Source organism: Prionailurus bengalensis, chromosome E3 (assembly GCF_016509475.1).
Source record: "Prionailurus bengalensis isolate Pbe53 chromosome E3, Fcat_Pben_1.1_paternal_pri, whole genome shotgun sequence".
In the NCBI taxonomy this organism is placed as follows: domain Eukaryota; kingdom Metazoa; phylum Chordata; class Mammalia; order Carnivora; family Felidae; genus Prionailurus; species Prionailurus bengalensis.
In genome coordinates, this window is record NC_057357.1 from 40,506,498 (window position 1) to 40,517,496 (window position 10,999).

Genomic DNA, 10,999 nt, shown 5'->3' on the forward strand with positions numbered 1-10,999 from the left:
GGACTCAGGGCATGATCTCCCGGTCCGTGAGTTCGAGCCCCGCGTCCGGCTTGCTGCTGTCAGCCTGTCAATGCAAAGCCCGCTTTTGGATCCTCTGTCCTCCTCTCTCTGCCCCCACCCTGAGCGCGCTCTCTCTCTCTCTCCTAGAAAAATAAATAAACGTTTTTTTTTTTTTAAGTTAAAAACAAATCAGGAGCACAGTGAGATACAGGAGCGATAATGTCCGTCGGCAAAGAGAGAGAAGAAAGTTCAAGCAGGCTGAGAAGGAGTCTCCTGTTGGAAGGTTCGGCCTGGGTGCAGGCAGGAGAACGGCCAGTAGGGGGCAGCGGCGGTCGCAGGTGCGAGGCTCGTGCTGCGCAGGTATGGGCCTGGCGGTGAGGACGGCTGGCCTGGGATGCTTCTGCAGGAGCGGAGCCGATGGAGTGGGTGTGGGCTGTGACAGGTGCGAGGAGTCCAGGACGATGTCTTCCTGGGACTCGGGGAATTCCTCCCAGTCCGCTTCTGGATGAGAGCCTCACTCTCCGGTTCCTACAGCAACTTCATTCAACTTCCATCCCCGTGTTTTCCCCAAGCCTATGAGGCCCATAGGTGCACAGAAGATAAACTTAAGCCTATACGTATTTGAAAAATGCCTTTGGGCCAGTTCACATTGGAGCGAGATGATTTTTTTTTTTTAATTTTTTAACATTTATCTTTGAGAAAGAGCGAGTGGGGGAAGGGCAGGGAGAGAGGGAGACACAGAATCCGAAGCAGGCTGCAGGCTCCGAGCCGTCAGCACAGAGCCAGATGCGGGGCTCAAAGCCACAAACCACCAGATCATGACCTGAGCCGAAGTCGGACGCTTCGCCGACGGAGCCACCCTGGCGCCCCATGAGCGAGATGAACAATTTTAAATGAAACTAACTTGGGGGCGCCTGGGTGGCTCCATGGGTGAAGCGTCCGACCTCGGCTCAGATTATGATCTCACGGTTGGTGACATGGGGCTCTCTGCTGTCAGTGCTTGAGACCCTCGGTCTCCCTCTCTCTCTGCCCCTTCCCCACTCAAACTTTGTCTCAAAAATAAATAAACACTGAAAATAATTTCTACTCAGAAATGCTAAGGTGTGCTCGTGTACTTTCGGCAGCCAGCATTCAGTTCTCAGAGGAATGTCTCGGTCTTTCCCACGTGACCAGGTGTTTCCTCTGCGGACACTTTCAGCATCTTCTCCATCCTCCGTGGGGTCCCGACCCTGGAGGAGAGACCTGGCCCCCTCTGGCGTGTGGCCTTGGGGATGGTGGGTGCTTTGGGCTGTGACACCTTCCTGGATTATCTTCCCCGCTACCTTGAGTCTCACTCTCTACACTTGTGTTTTATCGGGTTGACTTCAAAGGCTGTTTTTTTCCCTTTTCTTCCCCATCTCTTCATCTTTTTGCCCTACTTTCTGGGCAATCACTCAAACCTTGTCTTTCAGCTCTGCGGATTTACTTATTTATTTGGAAAATCCTCGTTTTCATTTTCAAGAGCAACTTTTTCCTCTTGATTATTCCTTTTCTCCTAAGATCCTTTTTTTTTTTTTTTTTTTTTTTTTGGCCTTGCAGACACAAAGCTTTTCTTCCCTCTCCGGGGGTAGTGATTAAGATGTTTTTGAGCTTTTCCTTGGCTCTTGGCATTGTTCCGCCCCGGGGAGATTTCTGTCAGCAGGTCCCAGTGTCCAGTGACCCTTAGCTGAGCCGTCACATGAAACATGAGACAGTGAAGGGCGGGAAGCTCTGTGTGTGGACGAGGGGAATTTGTTTTGATAGATGGGGGAAGGGAGGTGCTTTTTGTTGGTAAATGCAAGTTTCCCCAGGCCCGAGGAAGCTCCCGCCCTTGAGTCGCTGGATTCTACTCCTGAGACCAATATTGCCCTGTGTGTTAATTAACTAGAGTGAAATAAAAACAAAAAAATCTAAGAGAATTTTTTAAAAATAGCTCCCACCCTCCTGGGGGCAGGTGCCTGGCTTTGGTTGCTGCTTTCTGGAAGCTAGCGGAACCTCAGAGTCCCACAAGCCAATATGTAGACATTTATTTCAATTACTCGCTTTCAGCATTAGCCTTAAAATAAGTGAATTTTGTGTGTAATTTCCACTACGATTATTTTTTTTTTAATTTTTTTTAACGTTTTATTTATTTTTGAGACAGGGAGAGACAGAGCATGAACAGGGGAGGGGCAGAGAGAGGGAGACACAGAATCCGAAGCAGGCTCCAGGCTCTGAGCTGTCAGCACAGAGCCCGACGCGGGGCTCGAACTCACGGACCGCGAGATCGTGACCTGAGCCGAAGTCGGCCGCTTCACCGACTGAGCCACCCAGGCGCCCCTAAAATTATTTCTTTTTAACTGACGATGAAGGAGATTGAAAGTCACCTGACGCAGTGCACCTGCACGCACTTGCACGTCCGCACATGCTTGCACACTGCAGACTTGCACACCTACACGTGCTTACATGCCTGCACACAGCTGCATATCCAGTCTTTCCCCGGGCAATGCTGTCCCATCACAATAGGTTGTGAGCCCCATATGTAACGTTAAGTTTTCTGTTAGCTGTACTAAAACAGTAAGAAGGTCAGGTGAAGATCACTTTAATTTTAACATACGTGTTACATACACAATACGAATATATATATACGTACGTCTTAAAGTAGGCTCCACACTCAACACGGGGCTTGAACTCATCACCCTGAGGTCAAGAGTCGCATGTTCTACTGACTGAGCCAGCCAAGTGCCCCAAGAACATATTTTGTTTAACCCAGTCGATCCAGAATGTTACCATTTCAATGTCACATGTAACGTACAATGCTTAGTGAGATCTTTCACATTCTTTTCTTGTATGAAGTCCTGTAATCCAGTGTGGGTTTCATTACACCCGTGGTGCAGCGCAATTCTGACCAGTCACATGGCAGGAAAGGGGGGGGGGGGTTGCTCCGGGGTCAGACGGCTCGGCTCCAGAGAGCCACCTGACCACATCCCGCGGCAGAGCTGACGTGCAGAGGAGTCGCCAGCTGCAGGAGGCCAAGCAGGCACTGGGGACCCGGCAGCTCTGTGTCCAGATTCACGCAAGTCTCTTCACTGAAGCCTGTGCCGTGTCCCAGCCTCCCCACCATCCCTGGACACCCCTAGCCTCTCAAACCTCCGTGTCACAAGCTGCACGGTGGTTCCCAAAAAGTAGATCCAAGCTCATGAATGCAAGCTTATTCAGACAAAGAGTCTTGGTGGATGTAATTAAGTTACAGACCTCAAGATCGTAATGGATTATGCAAGTGGGCCCGAATCCAGGGAGCAGTGTAACTTACAAGAGACAGAAGGACAGAGACACGGGGGAGAAGGCCGTGGGAAGACAGAGGAAGAGAGTGGGGTGACATGGCCACTAGGAGAGCCAGGGCTGGACCAGGCAGGAGGGTCCTCCCCTGAAGCCTTGGGGAGGAAGGAGAAGGGCCCTGGGACGCTGGTCTCCAGAACTACCGTTGTTTTAAGCTCCCCTGTGGCGATCACTGGTTACACTAGCACAGCCATCGGCCTAAATAAATGGGGCAGGTGGGGACCTCACCCCAGGGCCAGCTGTAGGGACCGAGATGCAGGGAGGAAGCAGGATAAAAGCACGGCCAGTTCAACACGCGACTGTGCTCAGACATACATGGCTCCTCTGCCCCCCCAGGTGCCCCTTCGATGGCAGCAAAATGACAAAGGTGAAAGAGCCCAGGGCCAGGGGAACACAAGGGACAGAGACAGCAGCAGGAACAAGGATCCAACGTGGCCTGGGAGAGTGACAGGTGGAGGGTGGAGCAGGGGGAGCCCCAGAGGGCCGGAAGTGCGGCAGTGTCCTGGGCAGCAGCCTATGGCCAGTAACCAATGGAGGTCCAAGGTCAAGGTCCTCAATGCTCCAGGGGGAGGACCCTTCCTGCCTCGTCCGGCCCCTGGCTCTCCTGGTGGCCACGTCACCCCAGTCTCTGCCTCCGTCTTCCCGTGGCCTCCCCCCCGTGTATTCGCCTCTTCTGTCTCTTCTAAGGACACCCTAATTCAGCATGGGCTCATCGCCAGACCCTTAATGACACCCGCAAGGGTCTTTTTTCCATACAGACTCCCATTCACAGGCACAAGGCAATTCACAGAGTTAGGACTCAGACCTACCATTTCGGGGACCACCATGCAGCCCACCACACAACCTACACCCCAAAATAAGTTAAGACGTCTCCCAACCCCGTCCTCTGCCTTATCCAGAGGAGAGAGATGGGCCTCATGGGACTAGCACGCTGGGCCCCACCGCAGACTTGGCCCCGGGGGCTCCCTGGCCCTGGCTGGGCCCTGTCCTGTTTCCGCTTCTCTTTGGTGGGAACACGAGTCCGTGCGTCCCTGCTAAAGCCATCACCTCCGTCTGCCTCTGAGCCAGCCAGGCTAGGGATCTCACCCAGAAGAATTATTTTCCGGAGAAACTGTTTGCCTCTGTCTTTAAGCTCGTGTCCTTGGGACACGTGACCATCTCCCCAGAGCTCGGCGGCTGGCGGACAGATGCTTTGCACGAAGGTGGTGGAGGGAGGAAGCTCGCTCCCGTGGCACTCGAGCAGGGCTGTGGGTGGCAAAGGAGCACACAGCAGACGGCCTCGTCCTGTGCGCGTCCTCGGGATGGGCGGCCCGCGGACGACCCTGTCTGTCTTCCTTATTTTTGTGTCTGTGTATCTGCATGGGGTTCTGTCGCAGGAAGCCGGCCCTGCAGCGCAAAGAAAACCATTTTTCGAGAGGCTCCGCAGACTAGAAGAGCAGGTAAGGGTGCCCAGTTACGCGGGGCAGTTGATGGTGTCACAGAAACAGAGTGGGAAGTTGTCGGCCCTCTGGGGACCCAAACGTGGAGTCCTCGGTTCTTCCGTTCAGCCGATGCTATTGTCACCTGTGGCTGGAAAGCAGCACAGAAGGTTTCTTAGCCTCTGTTATGAAGATAAGCCAAGTGACCACGGGACTGGATGGGCGTCGGGCTGGGAGGGGGCATGGGGAGCCCTGGGAAGTGCAGCTGGAGGGGCGCAGGGTCACGGAGGGGCAGGACCCTGAGGGTCACAGGGCTGGGGGATGTGGGGCGGAGGGGGCATGGGAGCCCAAAGCCCTCGCCCCACCTAGTGCAGCCCGGGGCCCTCGGGTTGGTCACCCACGTCTCTGAGCTCGGCCGCCCCGGGGCCGCGGTAATCGGCCCACCCCTCAGCAGCGGCCTGGGGATCACATCAGTGCGGAGCACGGCCAGGGCTTGGTAGGCGCCCAGACGCATGAGCGGGAAGTCATGTGCCGCGTCCTCCCCGGCCCTCAGCCCTTGTGATGGCTGTGTGTCCTCTCTCTAGTTTCGGAGGCTCCAAGAGGTGACCCTCACACACCTGCGGGGCCTTGCCAGCAACTACAACCTGTCCTACGACATTGACACTCGGTTCCAGAGCCTGGCCCTGGAGACCCAGGCCGTGGCCTTGGCCGTGAACCGGTCACAGACCGCCGTGCAGGGTGACCTGAGCCGCCTCAAGACCTGGATGCAGAAGTCACAGCGCAGGAGCCGGAAGCTGGACTCCAGGCTGCTGGCCTTGGACTCCGCCCTGAGTGACAGGGACAGGCAGCTGGCCCAGGCGGGGAAGGAGCGGGAGGCACAGGGGGACGGCCTCGCCAGCCTTGGCCTGGCTCTGCGGGCCCTACAGGACACGGTGGCCGGCCTCACGCACCTGGTGCAGAGCCAGGGCGCCAGGCTGGCTGCTCTCGAGGGACGACTGCAGGTGGCCGGTCCTGGCGCCGTGGCCCCGGGGCCGACTCCGGCCCTGCCCCCGCCCCTGCCCCCTCCGCTGCCCCTGCCCCAGCTGGGGCTGCCAAGCCCAGGCTCCCCGAAGCTGCAGAGGGGCGGGCAGGCGCTCAGAGCTCCGCCTGAGCCCGGGGACCCACCTCAGGACTTCGCCGGCCGTCTCCAGGGGACGCGGGAGCCACCAGGCCCAGGCAGCCGGCGGACCCGGCCGCCCGAGAGACCAGGAGAGAGTAAGTACCATGGCCCGCCCTTCCCCCGCTGGTGCCTCCTTGGGCCTCCGGTCCCCTCTGAACAGCCTCCTCCCCAGAGCTGTGCGGAGAGGACACTGGCCTCACAGTCGCACCTGCTGGCGGGAAGGAGGGGGCCGTGCAGGGGATGGTCTGTCTGCGGATCCCCCGCAGCGTGGGCGTTAGGGACAGATGGGCACACAGGACTGGGGTAAACGCCCCTTCATTCTTGAGTCCAGTGGGCCAGCGAGTTAGAGATGTAGGTCCGCAGCCTGCCAATCGGGACCTCGGAGCAGGTACAGCCGCCCCGGGCCCACGCCCCCCCCCCAAAACCCTTGGTCAGGCAGACCTGAAGGGCAATGACCCCAAAGATGTTCACGTCCTGATCCCTGGGCCCTGTGGATGCGTCACCTCACACAGCAAGGGGAACTTCCGTCTGCGATGACGCATCCTGAGATGGGAGGGAATCCGGGATTATCCCTTCTTGGGGAGGCAGGAAGGTCAGGATCGGAGAAGGAGGTGTGACCCCAGGGGCAAAGGTTAGACGGATGTACGGGAGGGGCCGTGAGCCACGGAGTGGGGGCATCGCTAGACTGGAAGGGCAGCAAAGGAACCACGGCTGCCCACGCTGTGAGTTGAGTCCGGGGGAGAGACCCGCGTCTGGCTTTTGACCTCCAACCTGCAGACCCAGAAGACACTGAATTTGTGTGGTTTTGAGCCTCTAAGTTGTGGGGCTCCCTTACAGCAGCCCCGGGGGGGCTCGGTTCTGCCCAGTTGTGTGACTGCCCCAGCTCCCGGTGTCCCCGGCTGCGAGACAGGCTGGTGGTTCGGCCGCAAGGACCAACAGGGCCGTGCACAGCCACCCTCGCAGTTACTGCTTGAGGCAGGTCGGCCACGGGGTCTGTGGCCTGTGCCCCACAGCAAGGGCAGTGCCCGCAGTCATGGGTGCTTCTGCGGCCCCCTGGTGCCCGGGCTGACTCTCCCGTCTGTCCCCAGCCTGCAACGTGGGCCCCGTGCTCGTCTTCCCCAACGCCTCCACCCAGAACGTCGCCTTCCTGAGTCCCGGCTTCCCCGCAGGCCTGCGGGCCCTGTCTGTCTGCAGCTGGGTCCGCGTGGCCTCGGGCCACCTGGGCACCCTGCTCTCCTACGCCACCGAGGAGAATGACAACAAGCTCGTGCTGCACGGCAGGGACTCCCTGGTCCCTGGCTCTGTCCACTTCGTGATCGGAGACCCGGCCTTCAGGGAGCTGCCCCTGCAGCCACTGCTGGACGGCCGGTGGCACCATGTGTGTGTCATCTGGACGTCCACGCTGGGCAGGTACTGGCTCCACGTAGACCGCAGGCTAGTGGCCACCGGCTCCCGCTTCAGGGAGGGTTACGAGATCCCTCCAGGGGGGTCCCTTGTGCTGGGCCAGGAGCAAGACAGCGTGGGGGGTGGGTTCGACAGCTCCGAGGCCTTCGTGGGGAGCGTGGCGGGCCTGGCCATATGGGACCGGGCGCTGGTCCCCGGGGAGGTGGCAAGCCTCGCCACGGGGAGGGGGCTCCCTCCGGGCGCTATCCTCACGCTGGATGACGCCCACCGGGTGGGCGGATTCGTGCAGAGGGTGAACTGCAGCTGCCTGGCACTCTGTCCCTGAGGCTTTGTTCTCGGGCTGGACGGGGACAGCCTAAGCAGCACCAGCCACCTGGCCCCTGGCCCCAGCACCCCCCCCGTAGAGGGCCCCCTCCCGGACTGGGGAGGGGACAGGGCAGCGTGGAGGGAGGGGGGGCGGGCCACCGGGCAGAGCAGGGCTGTGGGAGGATGGCAGGCAGGGACAGAATGGGCTGTGACACCATGCCAGCTGGGCCCCACCTGCCAGCAGGGAGCGCAGGACTCCAGTGGAGACTCTCTGGGCTGGGGCTGCCGATGGAGAACCCCGTTTTCCTGGAAACAGTGTGGGTCATTTGGACTACCGTGGGCCTCTCTAAGGCGGCTTATGGAAGAGTCTTTCTGGGCTGTCCTTGCTCCCGTGTCCCTCGTGGAGAGGACCAGGGATCCATTTCCTGCCCCAGGGCTCCACTGCCCTATGCCGGGTGCCCTGGGGGGTCCCTTAAGGTGCTGTGGTGGCTGGAGGGGCTGCCAGAGCCGTCGGGACGGGGGACCCACAAAGGGAGCAGGCTATTCAGGAACGAACGGCAGCCTCGCTGGACCCTCACCGGAGCGCGTGTCACCAAGTTCACCCGTGTCACGGAAGCAGTTCAAAGATGATCAGCGAGTTTACTGAGCTGGGCAACCGTCACTGCGTTCCACTTTGAGGGGGTTTCCACGGCCCCTCACCCGCAAACCATGCCTGTTCGTGGTCGCTCCTGCCACCCCAGCCATCGCAACCACGGAGCGGCTCCCCGTCTCCGCCGACCTGCCTGGACGTCGGACATCTCTCGGGATGGAATCCCACTCCGTGTCTGCCTCCGGCCTCGCCCACGAGGCAGCACGTCAGGCACCCGTCCTCAGCTGTGCCCGCCCCCACCAGCTGATGGGCACTGGGGCTGTGTCCAGGCTTCGGCTTCAGCGAATAAAGCTGCTCCAGGCATTGTCACGTGAGTCCCTGTGCAGACACGCGCTCCCGTTCCCTCGAGTGGGCACCCGGGAGGAGGAGTTTTTTCGGGGCCACATGGTGGGGTGGGGTTTACTGTGTTGACATCGTAGGGTGATGGACATTAACCCCTCCGGGAGTGGAGATGCCCAAACCGAGGAGGAGCCAAACCCAGGCTCACAGAATCAGGAAGGAGTCAGGGTAGACAGAACAGGGTAGTCGCCCCCTCCCCCCCCAACCCGCCCCCCGTGGGAGAGGTGTGGAATCACGGAGTTTGGAACGGGCTGGGTTCTCAGCACTCCCCCCATTGAGTTTTATTTATTTTTTAAAGATTTTATTTTTAAAAATTTTTCTTTTACGTTTATTTATTAGTGAGAGACAGAGCGTGAGTGGGGGAGGGGCAGAGAGAGAGGGAGACACAGAATCCGAAGCAGCTCCAGGCTCCGAGCTGTCAGCACAGAGCCCGACACGGGGCTCGAACTCATGGAGCGTGACATCATAACCTGAGCCGAAGTCGGACGCTCAACTGACTGAGCCACCCAGCCGCCCCTAAAGATTTTATTTTTAAGTAATGTCCACACCCAACATGGGGCTCAAACTCACAACCCTGAGGTCAAGAGTTGCACACTCTACCGACTGAGCCACCCAGGCATCCTGAGAACTGCCCCACTTTAAAAGTGAGAAGGGGCTCCTGGTGGCTCAGCGGTTAAGCATCCAACTTCAGCTCAGGTTGTGATCCGTTCGTGAGTTCGAGCCCGGCTCTGAGCGGGAGCCTGCTTCGGATGGTGTCTCCCTCTCTCTCTCTGCCCCTCCCCCACTCTCACTCTGTCTCCGTCTCTCTTTCTCAAAAATGAATAAACATTAACGAAATTTAAATAAAAATGAGAAAGCAAACTGGAGAGGCCCCCAAGCCCGCACCAGCCCAGCCTCGAGTGACCCTGGTTTCAGCCCTGCAGCTGCCCCGTGGGACAGGTGACTCCCTCGCTCTCTGCAGAGCTGTGGCCCCAGCAATCTGGGGCCTTCCGCTCAGACTCAGCCAGGCACCTCCCCCTACACCACCTGTCCATGAGTCAAGGTCTGAGGAGGGGTTCTGGAACTGAACCCCCCCCCCCCACCGGGTGGCCACGTGAATGCCCCCTGAATCACTGGGGTCTGCTTCCTCTGGAACTTCCCCAGGGCACCACACCTTCAGGGAGAGCTCCGCCTTCTCTTCCTTCCCAGGCGCCTCGGGCTCCTTCTGGAGCTCTTGCTCAGTCCCACTGTGCTGTTAAGGAAGGAGAAAGAACATCTTTCTTTAGGGAAGACTGGTAATCTGAGTACTTCTTCAGAGACAGCGGGGGCCCCCTGCATAAAAAGACCGCTCAGGGTGTTACTTCTGAGTGTCCTCCCCTCCTTGGGTGCTTATAACACCCCGGGGCCCAGGTAGCTCACAGCAGCACCCCCTACGAGTCCATAAACCCTAAACCACAGGGATTTGGCAAAGACAACATCGCCGTGGGCTCTCACATCCACATTCAGGAAACTTCATGGGAGAGGGGATCCCAAGAGGGCACAGCGGCCTGGGGAAGGGCTTGCAGTCAGGGCTGACCCAGCGGCGGGGGCGGTGGGGGGTTCTGGTAAGTGAGTATTTGAGACAAGGGAAGCCATCCAGGGTTTGGAGCAAGGCAGTCCGAATGGGGCCATCCCCACGGGGCCAGTGACAAAGTCCCCTGTGCATTTTGAAGCATGATCTGTCGAATCCCAGCTATGACCTGAGTCTGCCGTGTTTCTGGGTAAAGAGGACAAGATGACCCAGGTGTCCTCCTTATGTTGCAGGGGCCAGGGCCTGATAGGAAGCTGGGGCTGGTTTCTCTCTTCCCCACCTGGCCATCTATCCTCTACAAGGGCCACTGGTCCCGCAGCAGCACAAGTCCAGGCCCTTCGTCTGACAGTGCTGGCCTTTAGGACCAGCCTGGCCCTGCTTGGCGACAGGGATGCCCCCCACCTCCAGCAGGATCCCTTCATCCCCCATCGGTTCTCACCTCCCTATCACTCAGCTCAGCACTTCTGCTGGCCTGGACCCCATCATCCATTCCACTCGGTCAAATGCACCCAGCCCAACCCTGCCTGCTCCTCTGGGCCAGTGTGTGCCAGCCTCCGTGCGCTGGGCCACAAACTGGAGGCCACCATGCCGCTCTTGTCCACCACCAGAAAGGGCAAAGCCCTAAGACGCCAATGACAAAACACCTCTTTCGAAAGAACGTTATTCTTAGAATTTCCAGAAGAGCATTGCACAGTAACTGTGGGGAAAATTTAAAACCCAGTTGGGGATTTCTTTCCTGTTAGTTTGGTTTTAGTTTTGATTTTGAGTTATTCGGGGGAGGGGCTCTGTTACCTTCTCAGCCACAGAGCCTCTAACACACTTTTTAAAGTTGTTTGTTT

General features: G+C 58.5%; 1 protein-coding gene across 1 annotated transcript; it reads left to right on the plus strand.

Annotated features, from left to right (window-relative positions):
• The first annotated feature begins 4,415 nt into the window (after positions 1 to 4,415).
• Positions 4,416 to 7,677, plus strand: PTX4 (pentraxin 4). Its single transcript, XM_043561041.1, has 3 exons — positions 4,416 to 4,775; positions 5,339 to 6,008; positions 7,002 to 7,677. The coding sequence occupies exons 1-3, from the start codon at positions 4,524 to 4,526 to the stop codon at positions 7,640 to 7,642; spliced, it is 1,563 nt and encodes a 520-aa protein (XP_043416976.1). The 5' UTR covers positions 4,416 to 4,523; the 3' UTR covers positions 7,643 to 7,677.
• The last annotated feature ends 3,322 nt before the right edge of the window (positions 7,678 to 10,999 follow it).